This window comes from Sander lucioperca, chromosome 21 (genome assembly GCF_008315115.2).
Source record: "Sander lucioperca isolate FBNREF2018 chromosome 21, SLUC_FBN_1.2, whole genome shotgun sequence".
Taxonomy (NCBI): domain Eukaryota; kingdom Metazoa; phylum Chordata; class Actinopteri; order Perciformes; family Percidae; genus Sander; species Sander lucioperca.
The window spans coordinates 5,838,928-5,857,141 of NC_050193.1; the positions used below are offsets into that span (position 1 = coordinate 5,838,928).

At 40.6% G+C, this 18,214-nt stretch overlaps 1 protein-coding gene and 1 long non-coding RNA gene across 2 annotated transcripts in view; one reads left to right on the top strand and one right to left on the bottom strand.

Annotated features, from left to right (window-relative positions):
* The window catches only part of baiap3 (BAI1 associated protein 3), a 38,841-nt gene extending 31,887 nt beyond the window's left edge, over window positions 1-6,954 (top strand). Inside the window, exons 28-34 of the mRNA XM_031312451.2 lie at window positions 528-636; window positions 1,158-1,229; window positions 1,320-1,403; window positions 1,729-1,849; window positions 1,936-2,059; window positions 2,134-2,339; window positions 2,528-6,954. Coding sequence (XP_031168311.1) covers window positions 528-636; window positions 1,158-1,229; window positions 1,320-1,403; window positions 1,729-1,849; window positions 1,936-2,059; window positions 2,134-2,339; window positions 2,528-2,631 — 820 coding nt within the window. The 3' untranslated portion in view covers window positions 2,632-6,954. The remainder of the gene's footprint in view (window positions 1-527; window positions 637-1,157; window positions 1,230-1,319; window positions 1,404-1,728; window positions 1,850-1,935; window positions 2,060-2,133; window positions 2,340-2,527) is intronic.
* On the bottom strand, window positions 205-16,965 carry LOC118494154. Its single transcript, XR_004896242.1, has 4 exons — window positions 16,858-16,965; window positions 1,746-1,855; window positions 1,420-1,550; window positions 205-567 (listed from the first exon to the last, which is right to left on the bottom strand). It is a non-coding gene; the product is annotated as an uncharacterized LOC118494154 (long non-coding RNA).
* Window positions 16,966-18,214: the final 1,249 nt, after the last annotated feature.

Below are 18,214 nucleotides of genomic sequence, written 5' to 3' on the forward strand. Positions count from 1 at the left end.
CTGCCTAATTGCTCCTTTTCATTTAGTGTGCCTGTGCAGCTGATGATAAGTTTAAATAAAACATTTAGTACAAAATTATGAAACACAAACAAGAGAATAAGACTCCTGTCCAGTCGTTTGCCTATTTTTAGCAGACAAATATAACACTGCGTCATCAGCATACATTTGACTTGTAAACCAGGAAGAATGCCAGCACACCGGAAATTGATTGTTGTGGAACTTTATAACGGACATATCCTTACGTCAAGTTACATAACCATACTCACTGTTTCCTCTTCTCTAAATAAGATTACATTTTGTGATAGTACCAGGTGAAAACTGTGACAGCTCAGCAAATAAGATTCTGTAATTGTGTAATCTTTGCCATAATAATAATACCCCTCAGACAACCATTATCAAGCTATTATCTGTGAAAACATACACGAGGCTAAGTGAGGGTACTGGGGTGTTATAAGAAGAGCCAACCTGCGGCCGACCTTCGGTAAACACAAACGTGTGGGTGTCTCATTGTGTCTGCTGCCTTGTAGAGTTCTCCAAAGCATGTGGGAGCTTCTCCTGCAGATGATCCTAGATGCGGTCGCAGAAAACAGGGGTGTTCAGGTGGAGTTCTACAACCGCTTCCAGTACACAGTGGAGGTCAGTGGCAACTGCATTTTATCACACAATACAGTTTTATAGCTATTTCCAGTCTGGCCTAGTTTGACTAAGAGAAGTAGTCTGCTTTAAAAGACGTGTCAACTCTGTACAGATAATCATCGCTACTGTTACCATCAGCCTTTAATTAGCTCTCTATGCTTGCTCTTGTGCAATCATTAGCATATATTAGATATTTATGAAGTCGTTCAGTAGCAGTTCAGCACCAAAGTGAGTTCTCTCGAATTACAATGTAAGCTATTGTATATATTCTAATGCCAATTTAGCCAGCTGGCGGTGGACATGACAGATTTGCATGTCAAGTCATGCTACACAAGAGGACTGAGTTTGGAGTTTGGCAATCAGATCTGGTGTTTGCCTGCCAGAGGTTTCATGCTGTTTGTGTGAACAACATGTCTCGCTACTATGCTGAGACTTCATTCTATCAGAATTAGAGGGATGAATGTGATGAGTCCTAGCTCACACGGTTTTTTTTTTTTTTTTTTTTTACTGGATTGCTTTAGACCCTGTTGCAGTTCTTGCATGTGAAGGGAGAGGGTCTTTCCTTGGAAGACATGAAGAGTGGAGACTACAAGGTGGGACTTCTTGCAATTTGTTTTTAGGATTTATATCCTCCTACCTAAGGTGTTGTTTATCGTTTTCCCTTTCTGACCATGCTGCTTTAGGTTCTGGATGAAGAGCTTAGGCTGAATAAATGTTCCTCCTTTGAGCTGATTGAACAGTACTATCTGGAGAAGATTTCCCAACAGGTGTGTTTCCACTTACCAGGCTGACACTTTCATATTAGCCCTAAGGTGCACAGAGGTGTATTGATTGGACAGCCTAACACCCTGTCTTCTGTTGTTTAACCTCTGATTGAAAGTCTACCTTCTTCTGGACTCTTGAAAAACATGATTCTGCCAGGTGAAGCAACATGCAGACTGATATATGCTTTGAATTACTCCTTCACCTTTTTTCTCCTTGGGGAAACTCAAAATGAGTTGTGCTTTTACATCATATTTTAACATCATTTCAATGTTACTTCTCTTTTGCATCCTGATTATAATAATCCTCTGTGATAAAAACTTGTTTCAGAAAACACTCAAACATACCTGTTATGGTCGGATCAGTGTGAAGTGCTACTATGATGCTCCGGAGCAAAGACTGACGGTTGAGATTCTGCACGCTGCAGATATCCTTGCACTGGATGCTAACGGTAAAACTGTAACAGTCAAAATAAAATGCAAGTTGTTGTTTTAAAGTTGATTTTTTTTATTTTTTTTTGTTTCTGGTCCTCTTCAGGTCTGAGTGACCCATTTGTCATAGTGGAGCTCTGTCCTCACCACCTGTTCCCTATGGCCAAGAGTCAACGCACGCAAGTGAAACTTAAGACCCTGCACCCAGTATTCGACGAACTCTTTTACTTGTGAGTACTGTTTTCCTCTCTTCCTATTCCTGTTTGTGCATACCCTGAGCCTAATTCGTTCTTGTGTCTTCCAGCCATGTCAGTCCGGAACAGTACAGACACAGGTTTGCCTGTTTGACATTCACTGTGATGGACTATGACTGGCTTTCCACCAACGACTTTGCCGGTGAAGCTGTGGCTCCTCTCAGCGACTTCTGCTGGCCAGGGAGACCGAACGCCTCAGCCGCCGGAAAGAGCGTCCAGCCTTTCATCCTCCACCTGTCTCGCAGTAAACCCAGCGGTACATATAGCTCCAGGCTGTAGCAAGTTCTTTGTTTCACACAAACATAATTTGGGCTTCTTGGGAGACCAGAGGGTGTTGGACTGAGTTTCCAATTACTTCTCCAATACAACATGAAAAGCCATTCAATCTAGAGATATTTGTGTCAGGTGTCGGAACCACTCTCATCTGTTTGTTCTCCCCTCCAGAAAAGCCAATCATGAGGATGCTGGACGCTCGCATCGGTGACAGGGAGGCTCAGGAGTTTGTCCGCAGGCTGAAGGAGATTGAGAAATCAATGGAGGAGGAGTAAAAGCTGTCAGCGCTGCCTGTGTTGGTGTTTTCTGACCACGTCTTGCGACATATGTGCTTTTGTACTGGTATCATGTTTACAATATTTGAATTTTTTCCAATGTTATTGTTTGTTCAGTAATTATACCAAAATGAAAAGAGAAAAAAGGAAAACAGTAAAGCTTAACACTGTTTTCTATCTGGGAAATGAACATCTTGTCACTGTGCAACCTTATGCTGTCTCAGTTAAACTATATTTTAGAATTTAATGGATAGTTGATCCTGAATGTTACTAGTCTATATTTTTTGTAATGAGGTATTGTTATCTTTGTTGTATGATCTTTGATATGATATATTTAACATTTCAGAACTATTTTGTGGAAGTAGCTTATGTATCCAAAAGTATTCAGTCAAAGTCTAAATCTATACCTCAGATATGCTCATTAGTTGCAAGGGAGTGTAATAGGCATCGAGACTTTTCATTCTCCATGGACATTGTGGAGATACATTGCATGAAAGCCTATTTAAGATGTGAAAGCTTGAACCCACATTGTATTTCCTGATCATACAGTGGCTTATGAACAAACAGCCATGTGTAAAAAATACCTGTCATGAAGGAAATCATGAAGACACATACAGCTTTGGGGGATTGCACTTTCTGAGACTTAGTGTTTTAAGGCCAGACAGTTTAGCAGTAGGGAGGCCTAATACTCCCCTGAGGCACACGCCACAGCTCTGCTTCATTCGTCTTTTCAGATTGCTCTTCACAAAGCTCATGATGGGTCATTGAAAAGGCCCAGAACCTTGTGGAGGGAGGACCAATTATTTTAATTCAGTTGCTTCTTGCTGTCTGACATCAGCGAGCCAACATCTGTGCAGAAATGTATGTGACAGGTTTTTTTTGGCAGCAGTGCGCAAGTAAGTTGTACAAAATCAACACATTGACAGAAACAAATCCATCTGTCATATGTTAAGAATGTGTTGAATAATGAACAGGTTAATTTAGAGAGCTGACTTAACTGACCTTTCTACAGCTTCATTCGATCTGAATCTGTGTTGTCTACAGTAAATAGGGAGCTACCGCCTGCTGCTGGTTAGCTTAGCTTAGCACAAAGACTGGAAACAGGGGTAAATGGCTAGCTTGGCTCTGTCCAAGGGTAAAAAAAATGTGCCTACCAGTACCTCTAAAGCTCACTAATTAATACGTTAAATGTTGCACAGTGACTTACTGGAGTTTCTGCTGGTTGCCTGGCTACCTCATGGTCATGCCAAGACCCCTGAAATTATTCAATTATAATATATAGACAAATATTCAATACAAATATTCAAAAATGTTAACTAGATTTTGCCACCCTGAGTGGTACCGAAAAGTGAAATGTCGATAGCTAGCCAACGAACTAGAAGTGACTGCATCCAGTCAAGAAATAGACCTGCACATAATCCCCATAAAACCACAATGTGTTGTTTTTACACTTCAGCTTTTGTACGGCTCAAACTCTCAGTTCAGTTCAGTCACTTTATTATCGCAGATGGGAAACTTAAGCTTAAACTCTGGGCAAGAAAACGAATAAGTGTATTTCCCAAAATGTTGCCAACCAGCATTAAAGTCATTACCAACAAGGTTCTTTGCTTTTTAATGTTATAATTTATTTAAGATACTATTTCAAGTTTTAGTTGCTTAATTTTGAAAAAATACTATTTTGTCAACTTTAACTATTGTGTAAACAAGAACACAGTCCAACTAAACAAATAATTAATTTGTGAAATAATTCATCACTTTTGCACCTTGCTTCTCCTCCTCGGGGAGCAGAAGCTATATTCAGAACCATTCATACATACATTCATACACCCTGTTCCTGATAATTGAAAGGGAGAAAATACATCCTGGCGTCCCCAAAGATTACACAGTGTGTTGCACAGTTTGTGGCCAGATGGTAGCTAATTGCAGCTAATGAGCTCATATAGTGTTCAGAAAGTTCTGGAAACAGCGATTAAATGTGGCAAACCCATTTTTTATCCCAACTTTAAATCAATGCAGGCTCATCACAGGCCTTAAATTTGAGTTTCAGTCTCTGTGTGGGGCTTAATCTCTTGAGGTAAAGAGAAAGAAAAAGCATAATGAACCTTTGCAGTGGCATAATTATACTTAAGGGGTAAGGCAAGACCTCGCTGCCTGCACCAGCTCTCATTGGCCTGCCAGGTATAATTCAACACCATGCTCTCACCAGTCCTCCAAAGCTGTGTGTCTCGTCTGTGACTAAAGGGTAGGAATTAATATTTTCGTATAAAAAAATAATAAATAATTCTATCGTAGCAAGTCTAAAGGCCAAGTTTCCTGTAGAGGCTTTCAATTAAAGCAGAATTAGGTTTACATCTAAAATAGTTAATGATGTTTAAAAAAGTAAAAAACGATTTTACTTCATACAAAGTCCTGGACTAACAAACTTAATTTCAGTCAGCTGTGTTCGTCTTCTAGTGAGAGTGTACTCAGCTCTCACTAACGAGGTTAATATCAATCACCTGTGTCGTTGGGCAGAAGCTGCTCATGAGAGCTGAAACTGGTTCCAAAAACCCCATAATAAAGTGGAATTGAAAAACAAAAAAAAACAGACAAAACAATAAAAGCATGAAAAATACTTAATTTCCCATGTCTCTACAGACTGTAAATGTATTGGACCTTCCAAACTAGAGGTTTAATTTAAGCCCCTTTAGTCCTAGAGAAACTTTAATCTTCCTTTCAGGAAATCGTTCCAGTGCAAAACTGACTTAAATGTAGGACTATTTTCAATTAATCTAGTATATTTAAGCTTAATTCCTGTCCAGGAAACTGGCCCTTACTGTCACAAATGTAGCTTCAAGTTTACAACTGGTAAAAGACAAGGCAGTTATATGCATCTGAAAAAAATGCAGAAGAGGAACACTCCTCTACCCTACATAAAACCACCCAACAATAAGAAAAAACGGGTATCATGATGTTGAGTTTCTGTTTGCACCTTAAAAAGATTTTAGTAATATATACAAATCAGGCCTTTAGGAGTTGTTAATGAATGATGCCACTTTAAATGTGGCACTTTTATTGTATCTTAATGACAACACAACAGAAAAGAGCAACAGATGTGTAGTGAAGAAACACTGGAAAAACACTGTAGCAAGTACCGAGAGCTTAGCACCTGAGATTTCACACCGACAGCGTTTTGTCAGTGATGTAACTTAACAGTAGCTGCTTGTGTAGTGCTTTGTCGTTACTCTGTGAAGTTGTGAGGATGAAGTACGCAAAAAAACATATCTATGCCTGAAGAGTGTGCTGCATTGCAGGGACTGTTCAGTTGATCAAGAAGCTTGCCTTACTTAACAGGAGTGAGGAATCCTTTCAGTCCATCTGAACAGCACTTGCCTTTACGTTTTGTTTTTAAGATATCGTAGGCAGAATTTGTCTTAACAATTGTTACTGAACTCTTTCATTGTTAGTATATTAATATCCGCTGCCATCTTTGTTGTTAACAGTGCTGTCCTAAACAAGCACAGAAGTGCGTCAGTATATTTGAATAGTTAATGGATTTATTGAGTGGCAGTGATATTTTCTCTAAATTACTTTAAAACCAGATATTCTGGCCAGATGTTTACACAAATAAATTCAACCTCACTCTGAATCTAAACCAGTATATAATACAAAGTTAGCTAATATTGTATACCAAAATTTATACTAGGGTCACAAGAAAACTTTCAGAGGTAATTTACACATTTCTAACAGGGACAGTTTTAAGTGGAAAATCTTTTTCCAGATTCTTTGTGAGGAAAGAGTCTTTTCCTATTAAATACACTTGTCTATGTTCAGTCACAGTGTTGTAGATGTCCTTATGTTGCCCTTAAACAGGCAATCTGGTCAGTATTACTTGAGTAAAGTGATTTTAAAAAAAATTCAAAGAAAGTATTCTAGTCTTTAAATGTTCAGTGAAGTCAGTTGTATTATCATATTCATTTCCTAATAAGTGGATTTCTTAAAAGACTGGCCATAATTTAAAAAGGCAAAGGATATCAGACTGTGAATTAACAGAATATCATCACCATGTAATGTCATGACTGTCAGCACTGACATGGACATATTTTATTTAAGGTAATAATTTAGAAATATTTATTGAATTGAGTATTTGGTTTTGTTGTCTGCTGTCCAAATTTAAAGGCAACAGCTGTGGAAACGTATCTTCAAGAAGCAAAACACCTTCAATTTGTTACCGTAAAAGTGAATTATTTGTCCTTGAATTGTAAATGCCTGTGTTGCTGTTTATTGGATTATACCTTTGAGAGATGTCTATCACCTTAAATAAAGATTGTATTTAAATTTGAACTTGCTGCTTTCACTGACATGAGCATAACGCATTTGAATAGTAGCATGGCTATATGAATAATAGTTTTAATATGTCTAAATGAACAAGTGGAGTAATTCATGCACCTGTTGTTTCTAGGCTTCAGTGTAAATACATGTCACTGTCTGACACTGACCTGTTTCTCTACACTTCATCTTTCCTACAATGTCATCATCTGCCCGTTCAATCTCCCATGTTCCTTCCCTCTGTCTCTCCTCGACCTTTAAAATTACCTCCCCTCTGCAGCAGCTATACCTGCAGATCAAATGCATCCTGTCACACCAAAGCAACCCTAGAGAAAGACCACATACAAATAGTGAGAAACAGGAGTGTTATTATGTCCAGAGATCATAGGGCCAGAGGGCTCACCCTGACACAACTATTTTACTGTCCACGTTTCTCAAAGAGCTCCTATCATAGTAGATTAGACAAGGGTTTCTTATAGCTGGAGGATATGAGTGTCTATGAGCGCTGGTACTCTGAATGCTGGTCGATACATTTTAATTCAAAAGGGTATTGACTAGTGTGCTGGCTCAGGTGTGGAGAGGACCTTTTCATCTAGTGCAGACATCGTGCCCTCTGGTCAGCGCCTGCACACACTGCATCCATCGGTGCACCTGACAGCTCTCTGCTGCTTAAATGTCTCTGCAGCTGGGAGCTTCATATAGGTTAATAATGCTCTCACTGGTTCCCTCTCATCCATTCTGAATCGTAAAATACCAGCTGCATTTAGTACATGTCAGATAAAATACATGTGAGTTACAGAGAGGATCAAGAGACAGACATTTTCATTAGGGACTTCTGAGTTTAACCACTAGATGTCCTCGTAATTTTACAAATACTTTCTTGAGAGTGAGTCATGCTGGTAGTCCTCTGATTCCTTACGACATTGCCATCAGTCATGGCAGCACAGAGCAGCAAAACAAGACTATCCCCAGATAGCCTCTTAAGGCTCATCATCATCCTCATCCATCAAGGAGATGACGTCTCTGATTTTAAATGTTTGCAGTGGTAGAAAGAGACTAAGAGCATTCACTCAAGTACTGTACTTAAGTACACTTTTGAAGTACCCGAGCCCGTCTACGGAGAGCCTGTTCACTCTCTATTAAAGCAACACTAGAAAGTTACCCCGCTTCGGTCCCCCTACAGGTTTGAAGCAGAATTGTCCATTACATTACATTATGCAAGTTTGCCAGATCGGGTAGCGGATCAGTAGTTCGAATGAACTGGACAATGTAATGGACAATTCCGCTTCCAACCTGTAGGGGGACCGAAGCGAGAAAAGTTACCTAGTGTTGCTTTAAGTCCCATTGTACCAAATTTGGTTGCAGTTCCACCAGAGTTCCACTGGGGGTGATCGCAGGCGAGTGCAAAATGAATGGGACTCTATGGAGCTAGACGGCTAAATCTGTCTCTTTCGCCTGATTGTCGTTGAGAAATCTCAGATTTGATTGTAGTTTTTGCAAGTTCAACATGGATTATAGGTCAAAAGTTGAATGAATGATACTTATGTCCTTTCGATTTCTTACAGGTTGAGTCGTTGAATGAATGAATGCTGATTGGTCAGTGAAGGACTGATTACGACCAGAGATCCCGCTTGATGGCATCCGAAGCGGAACCAGAATGTCAGAGCCCGTCTATGGGCGTGGTCTTTAAAACATTAGCAAACCAAAGCTCTTTCTAGCGCATGTATTGACAGGGAGAGACTAACCTGTCAGCTGTGTTGTCGATGCCTCGAGAGAAAAAAGGAAGTGACTCAGAGCTTGCCATAAAGCAGTTTCTCTGGCCGTATAGGTGTATGACGTCAATGACATTTTAAAAGGCTTTTTAGAACAAAAAAAAATGACTTTAAGTGTGTATTTTCTTTGCCTCCCCTTTGAATGCAACATTCAAATTACTAGACAAAAAATGATATCCTGAGAAAAGTGGATTTTGAGGGGTATAGATCCATAGACCTCCATTCATTCTGCACTTGCCCGTGAACGCCCTCATATAGAACCAGAGTGGAACTGCAACCAGTTCAGAAGACAGAAGTTTCCCCGAGATTGGAAGTTCTCCCCTTATTAGACATTCTCTGGAGGTACTTATACTGTACTTGAGTATTTAAAGTGCTCATATTATGCTCATTTTCAGTTTCATAATTGTATTTAAAGGTTGTACCAGAATAGGTTTATGGGATTTAATTTTCAAAAAACACATTGTACTGCACATTGCTGCAGCTCCTTTTTTCACCCTGTGTGTTGAGCTCTCTGTTTTAGCTACCGAATGAGGCATCTCACTTCTGTTCCATCTTTGTTGGGATGCGCAGTAGATACTCACTTAGTCAGTGCTTGGGCACAGACATTAGTAACGGGGAGAGTGTAGACTAACATGACTAGATAGAACCACGTGTGAAAGTTACGGCCATGGCGGCAGTAGTTCAACCGTACATGTTCGAACCAGAATCGGATCCTGAAGAAGGAGTGGAGTCTCCTGCAGAACCTGAGACTCAGAGAATTCAAATGTTTCGGCAGATGACGTAGACGGCCCTGCCAATTTTGACCAGCTCACCCGGAGACTGAAGGCTGGATACATTCAGAAACCTGTATCTCACTCAAAACAGCATGGATGTTTTTTTTTTTCCAAGTTTGTATGCGTGTGGAAGCACCAGAGACACAAAATAACACCCCAAATCCCAGAAAAAAAGAAAAGAAATTCATGGGCACTTTAATATAAAATACAGCCAATAATCAATAAATGTATGTATTTTATAGGTTAAGATGAGACTTGATTTATTTATTAATTTGTTTGACAGGGACAATGCACAGCTCCTAGCAGTACCAGAGTTAGCAATACGCTAATTTTCATCTGTATTCCCTGGGCAGGAAACGTAACGTAACATTGATTGATTGATTGATTGATTGATTATTGGGGAAATTCACGAGCAAAATTAGCCCTACCATTCCCACCTGTAACATTAAAGTGATGTACACATTAATGCATCAATAATTATGATCCAATAATGAAATGGGCCATTCTGCATAATGATTACTTTTATTTTTGGTAGCCTACTTTTAAGCTATAGTGCGTAGTTTCTGTTGTCCCTATGAGGAATTCTAAGTAATGACAACAACACTGTCGGAGCATCCACATGACGCAAGCCCTCAGTGATCGTGCACCATGATCACCGATTCACGACCACATGCACTAACATGCACGCGCGGCTGGACCAGCTATCAGCACGAAGAACAGAGAAGTGCAGATACAACAACACAGTGTGAGTGGGCCTTCATTCTCTTCTCAGGAGGCCATTACTCCACTACTGTATATGTTTACAAAGCAAATATCTGTTTGCTGCTATATTAATGCTGAATATCGAGTATAGCCCCTTTAAGTATATGTTGATGCTAAAACTTTTGTGCTTTTACTTAACTAAACATTTGATTGCAGAACCTTTACTCTTTACACTGGGGGTTTCCCAAGTAACTGCTGCTAGTTTAATTATTTAAGCTACATGAAAATTAATCAGCATGTCTCACAACTATATCTAACATATTGTGGCACTATACTACAGCTTATATAGTTGAAAATAGAGGGGCAACTATGACTAATCTTGTCATATGGACAAACTGCATTAATGCACTTTTTAGGTCCTTATCTAACTGCGACAAAAATAAATTAAAAAAAGTACTCAAAAGTACTTGTGATGTGGGAGGCTGCAGTGAGCCTCCCTTGTCAGGTGTTCTCTAAGTTTTGGCCGCAGGGGAGTGAGGTTCGGAGCCTTCAGCTGGTGTTGATCCCCAGGAATGTTGGCAGAGACTCTGCATTGCTGCTGCTCCTCTGCTGGCTCTGGCAGATACATTTAACAGCACTGTGATCCCGCGGTGTCTTATCTCCCCTCAAACAACCCTAATCCTCCACACAGAAATGTTACACTGCAGAGCCTGTCCCCTCCCACTGGAAAAGTTCGACCTGGAGCCCCCACACAGACACTCCTTCCACGTTTTTTTCTATTAAAGATTTTAGATCACACACCTGCAGATTCCCTGACGTGGCACTGTGTGCGTTTTCTTTGACAGCACAGGTTTAGTCATGACACTCCCCCTGATGAATTTACATCTGCCAAGGAAGATCATTAATTTAACCTATCCAAGCTATAGTGTGTACAGTATGCCTGCGTATCTGCATGTGCTTGCTTGCATGCATTAAGTTATTTTAAGTGTCTTCAAAGAATGGAAGGAAGGAATACTTCTGATGCACTAACAAAAATTCCCTCCTTTGGAAGTTCAAGTGAAATGCGATTACATCAGATGTGCCAAATAATAAACGTCTGCTACTACCAAGGCATGATAGGTTTCCTTTAGAATATTGGAAGGTTTCTCGCTGACTAATGACATAAACACCTGTTGTCTGCAGGTGCATTCTTTGCTGGCAACCGCATAATTAGGCACTTCTTAATGTTGCCTTTCCTCCTAACCAAATGTGATGAGCCCTGGGTGAGGAGAGGCCAACACAGCAAGTCCTTTGTGGCTTCAGGAGCCTCTGTCAGAGTGAGCAGAGACAATATTGGACAGCTTGCCCCTGAGGAATGCAATTGGGACAGTGCTTGAGCCAAAGACAGAGACTCCACTGAGCCTTTTAACAGAACCCATCACAGAATCATCCTTTCAGCTTCACACAGAGCAGAGTCAACTGATGTCAATACAGTGAGTAGTCCAATCCCACTCCATACACACACAGGCTTTGACGCGCTCTGATTAGGTTTACCCCACTGTAAAACCAGTAAGTGCTTGAGGGCTCCTTCCTACAATTCAGCCAACATCGCTTAACAGAATTACCCACAAATCATAGCATAGTTGCATTTTAAAAAGGGAAAATCCAGAACTCTGTTGAAAAAACATTGGCAAGAACAAGTTTAGACCGACATGTACATAGCTCAGTAGCAATCATTGTGTGTTGTGGTTCCAATATTAACAATTTCCAAATGTTTTCATGATTTGAGCAAGCAACAATATGATTTTGCTAATACACTTAGATTGAGTAACAAACACTCATATTTAACTGCATGAAAAAAATATGAGCCACCACAGAAATGACTTTGATCTGACTTTAGTTAAAGTCTATGAGGGTTCAGTGCTACAACTGAATTCTTCTCTTGTTGTTCTTTTTATGTGTTCTCAGTCTTTGTCCACTGTTACATCATATAAAATAGCCCCTGGAAACTGCAGTAATAATTAACTTCTTCCCCATTCTTTCCTGGAGAGGGTGACAGTTTGTTTCATGAACAAACTAATCAAGCAGACACCCCACTGTTTAGCTCCTCCCCTGCTGGTGCACCTGCAAAGTTTGGCTCCCAGCCTTAACCCCAACTTTCTATGCATACTCTTGGTCAAAAATATTCAGGGCGTCCAGCATCCACACAGTTAATTGTGCTGTAAACTGTGAAGAGCTCAATATAATTAGTTATGACAGCTGCACAAAGTAGATTGTGTGCAGCAAACATATGCAATGGCTCAGTACATAAATAAGAAGTATATGCTGTAGCCCAAGTGGTTATCACATGAACAGCATCTGATTTCCTTACAGCCTTTGATATATCCCCCAGAGTCTTTGATTCCTTTAAAAGCACTTCATCATTTTGTCATTTGTAGCTCTCTTGCTGGTAGACGATGAATGGCTGAGTCATCGCAGAGAAGGAGGTTCTACAAAAAACAGCGTGACAAGTAGAGAGAAGAGCATAAATTGGAAGCTGGCCAACATCATAGTTTGATCTCTGAGAAGAATGTTCATTTTGGGATTTAAATAAAAACAGAACTGTTTTCTTTCTTTACAGAGGGCTCTGTGAAGAAGTCATTATTGTGGTAGGGCATGTCGTCATGAATCCTCTGTTTATCCACTCAGTTCGGCAAGCACACCAACTGTGGTTCTCTCGGTTGGTCCCAAACACGCACATCCATCCCTGGCTATTTCTGCAACAGCACAAATGACTTATTTCTTAGCAGTGTGTACTCCCTCAAAACTCATAAACAAATCACAATGGTGGAAAAATGTCAGTACTCGAATTTTGGCTCGAGTTCATGTTTGCTTTGTTTGGTTCTGATGACTGCAGGGTGCCTTCATTGGACATTTTTTATTGTATGCCTGTGTTTACAGTGATTACAGGATTGGAAGAGGGCATTAGACAGCCTTCATCAGCTCTCCTGGTATTCTCCTTTGTCTATGGAAAGTGTGTATGCATTTTCTCTTGGCAGTTTGTTTTATGTGCGCAAGGGGAGACTAGCTGTTAACTGGTGTGAAAATGATACCTTGCCTAGAAACATCGGCCTACACACTTTTGTTGCCATATGGTGAGATCCTTCTTCACATGCACAATTTCCTTAATTAAACAGGAAGTTGCCACTAACATTTAATGTGCAGCAGACAACACTTGGTCCAAATCGGAGCTGTACAATTGTTGATAACTTTCCGAGAAAGTTTGAAATTAAAAAAGAAGTTAGCGTGAGAATGTGCATAACGGTATACTGCTGCGAATCTCAATGTTGAATATGATACTGGAAGAAAAGAAGCTACTGTTTCAATTTCATAATATCACATTAACATTGAGAAAGGAAGGTTGTAAATAGATACAATTCTTTCTCTCTTCATGAGGACATTTTTGTGTATTACTAAATCTGCTGTGCTTTTATGCACTCCAACTGTTTGCTTTGGCGCTGCGAGAGCACAATGGCAGACATTAAGGAAAACTGTATTTAGGGATCATGCCAGTAATCTGGCCTTGATGAAACAGTTCAAACAGAATCATTTTCCTTCGGCACTGCGTGTATTTTTCATCACATTAGTCATACAGCGTGATACAGTTTTGCTTTTTACTACCAATTCACAAGCAAATATAAACCTTTTCTGAACTTTCTTCTCTTCGTAAGAGAAATACACAAACTGTATCCACTTTAATTTCACACAGAGCGCATAAAGGTTACAAACAGTGATGCCGGGATAACGCGCTGACCACTTTTTTCAGTAACGAGTAATCTAACGCGTTACTATTTCCAAACCAGTAATCAGATTAAAGTTACTTATCCAAGTCACTGTGCGTTACTATTTTTGTCATTTTCCTTAGTAAAAATATATATTGTTTTTACTTTCTTCTTGCATCTCGGGGAGTGAAGTCACGTATGCGACGACACGTTTTCAGCATGTGGACAGGTCACGTGTACCACGCAGCGACACAAACGAAAACAACAATGGAGGGAGGAGAGAGATGCGCGTTTTCTAGCTGGAAATACAGTCACTATTTTGAGCTTGTGTCAGCTAAAGATGGCAATATTAAGGTTCGTTGTGCACTCTGTGCTGGTGGCGACAAAGTGCTATCTAGCTACAAAAACACTACGTCAAATTTGAAGAAACATTTGGAGTCGCAGCACTGCAGTCAAACTTACAGAGCAAGTCCCACCAGGTGGTGCGAAGCAGAGAGCAGGAGGTCCCCCACCACCCAAACAACAAAAGCTGGACTTCGGTGCAAAACCAGTAATTGGGGGAGAGTTGAAGAAGTTGGTCGGGCAGTATGTTGTAGAGGAAATGCTGCCCTTAAACACGGTTGACTTGCCTTCGTTTCGTGCGATAATAAACAAGATCCCTACTACTGGCAATGCCGAGCTGCCTCACAGTAAACCGGTTGTCATTTTTATGTTGAGGCTGTGAGGGTGTTTAATAAAGTAACTTGTAATCTAATTTAGTTACTTTAGTTACTTTTAAAATCAAGTAATCTGTAAAGTAACTAAATTACTTTTAAAATCAAGTAATCTGTAAAGTAACTAAGTTACTTTTTCAAAGTAACTGTGGCAACACTGGTTACAAAAGGTAAAGATTTAGCGGAAAAGACTTGTATCCACGTTCACCATTGCGTCAATGGTGACAGTAAAGATGACATTTTGAACCAGAGCTGTTTAATCCTATGGTCATTTATTCCTTCACTTTTGTCTTTTTCAAAGGCACGAAATAACAGAGCCAAAGTCTGAACTCTTTAAAGTAGCAGCCATGCCACCCAAAGTCAGTATTAATTGAATCTGAAGGACCACCACTCTAGCATTTATCTCTGAATGGCCTGTGTATTCTTCTCTTTTCGTGCTGCAAAGGCTAATATCCCCTGGTGCAAAGCCCTTTTTCATCCCCTGACTGACTGTGTTCGGAGTAATCTTTAGTTCATTTCCTATTACAGCTCTCCACAAGCAGTGCATCCGAGGGTCAAGTGGTCAGTCGCAAAGCCAAAGTGTCCACTGCTCTGTCTTTGAAGTCTTTGATGGCTACTAACCAACAAAGACGACTGTATCCATGGCCACCAGTGGTGAAAGGGGGAGAATGTGACCAGTTGCCACAGATAAAATCTCCCGGTTCATTTCAAGGTCAGCAGACTTTTCACACTTCCCAAACTTTATTGGACAAGAAACACATTTTGCACCAGAACACTGCAGCACCTTTGGAAACCGATGTTATGATTCATACTTGGGCCTGAAGCCGACTTAGACACAATGTGCTTCCTCGCTTGCTCTTTCCATGCTTTTGTATAGGCTTCAAATATTTCATAAAATGTATTGGAGTGTTGTATAGAGTCTTCCAGTGCCAACTATTCAGTTTCCTTGGAATATTTTCACTCTACTGAAAGATATCCTGCCACATTTCATTCCATGCATTCATTGGATGTGAGGCATTGTACAAAGGACGTAAATATAATTAATTTTTTGTGGGGGTTCATTAAAAGTCTCCACAGTCAAAGTTCACTGGCTGGGAGGTACAACTGTATGTAGCGCTCTCTGTCTTTCTCCTAACTAGACCCTCACATGGAGGCTGTGGGAAAGGACCGCTGGAATCCTCCCCAAAGGGAATAAGGGTGAGAAACACAAATCTAAAGAGAGCCTCTGTGGTCACGGGGCCTGTGGGTACAGTAAGTGAGTCAAAGGAACAGTGTATGATTGTCGTCCTCGCTCTCATGCCCCCAGACCTTCACATAAGTCACATCAGCTTTCCCCGACAAAGCCTCTGTCCGGCCAAAATACCACCACTCCTCCCTCTTGCAGTACATCAGCAGTGCTGTGCACAGCACACACTGGTAGTAGTGGGGGATCAGTGTTGGCACTTTCAAGTTGTGTTTTTTCAGGACAGGAGCAGCTGTTAAAATGTTATCCTACCATTCTGTCCAAGCACATGATGTTTCACAACTGGCTCAGCTGTTCCATGTTTTGTTTCACTGTCACCTGTAATCTTGACTTTATCTTTGAGAGCCCATTTACGCTTTCAGAAATGAACATGACACATTATTAGAGTAGGTGATAACTGAGTCTCTGCATACAAGCTTTCCTCCCCCTTGACAACCTATTTAGATGTTGCTGATTGTGGGATACAAAACAACTGTAGAATATTGTATATGAATATATTCTAGTATAGGTTATACAGTGTATTCTAGTATATAAACCAACACATTTCTTGTCCATTTTGCTTTGTAATGGCCACTAACTCTAACTTTCCTTACTTGTTTTGAAATAAAAAATGATTCCACATCACCCAAAAGCAAATTGAGGGCCATCAAAAGTATTTCTTTAAATAGTCATGTTGTTTCCAGCACATTCCTTCTCCCTAAATGCACATTCTCGCCTAAACATATATGACCACTTAGCCACTTGAATAAAGTAGCAACTTAAAAATAAAAAAGTCAACTCCCTCTTCAGTCACTACAGTCTCTGTAGTGGTGGATCTTGTCTTTAACATTGTTGTACCCAAGTGTGTCAGAAGAACAAAGGGAGGGGCAAACAAATTGAAGGTGACAGTTTACTGCAAGGCAAACCATATGGCCCTCAAAATTCCAAAAATGCCAAAATCCTCTACACATGGGCTTTCTTTAGCCAAAATCTCACATTCAGCCTCTTTAGTCTGCTCAAAGCCTGATGGATGTCATCGTTGAGTCGCTGGGACCACCATGGCAGCTGCCAACAGTCTGCTCTCCTCAGCTCCCACACAGCTGGTAAACTCTGTGGCCATTGTGGGTTAGTGCTGCAGTGCGTTTTTGTATCATGTGGACATCATGTGGTGAGCTTTTCAAAAGAACCTGCCATCCTGTATTCCAGCAGAACAGTAGCTCAGTGCCCCCCCCCCCTCCCCTTGCAAAGGATCCAGGAGCTAATGCTTGGTAATTCGAGGGTACACTCAGTCTGGATGAAAAGAAGGGAATATTGTGAGTCTGTGTGCCAGCTTGCAGCGAGGTGACATCTCACTCTTACGTCGCCTTGTGCTTGTTTGTTTTCACTGGCAAGCTTGATGAAGATGTTTTACTGCAGAGCTGCATCAATTGAACTGTTTACACAACACCATCTGTCCCAAATTCCTTTTGCTTACATACGAAAATGCTGCCCACGATGAAATTAATTAAAACCTAAATTACATATTTAGACTAAGCACCTGAAAGTTCTCCTTGAGGTTAACAGAAGCAGAAAGAAACACATGTTGATCTATCGGCACTAGCTTTTACATTAGATGAAGCTTTCCCTGGCCCTACCACAGAACAGTGTGGAAGCTCTCTTCTACATGTTATTAAAATTGGCCTTTTGACAAGCATGCAGTAAAATGAGTGCACGTAAGTGCAAGAACCGCCCCTCTGGTTCTAATCAGAGTTGTGTTGCTTGTTTTTGGTGAGCACCATCTGTACCCCTAACGGGGTGAAACTCAAGCCAGATGCCTGCTATTTGGCAACACCAGCACTGTCTCATCCTATACTCCTCACTGGCTTCCATCAACAACATGGTGGACTCCCCCAATGGCGGTAGAGCACTCCGTCTTGTACACGTCTTGACTTTGGTGGAAGTTTATTGAAATGATCAGACGATCTTTTCGAAATTTGAAAAGAATCTAACAATTAAACGCAGCATGGGTCCAGAAATAGAGAGAGCTGTGAGAAATGTGGCTCATGGTCTAAAGGGAACTCTCAAGAATGTGTTGTGTAAATGCTGAATTTTAAGAACATATCAGTAAAAGCCTGAATATGTGTGTGGAGAGGTTTTTCCATGGTGAAGGTTGGATTAATTTAAAGGTAAACATTCACAACTTTTAGATTCCACTTAAACTTAGGATAAAGGTCCCTCCTGTTGCTTCTCTTGCTCCAATGTTAAAGGGGCTGTACTTGAAATTCTGAAAATGGGATTGCCTCCACACAGCTCTCACAGACAGTTTCCCAACTCGTGAAATAACGATGCTTTGTCACGGCCCTCCCACTGGCGT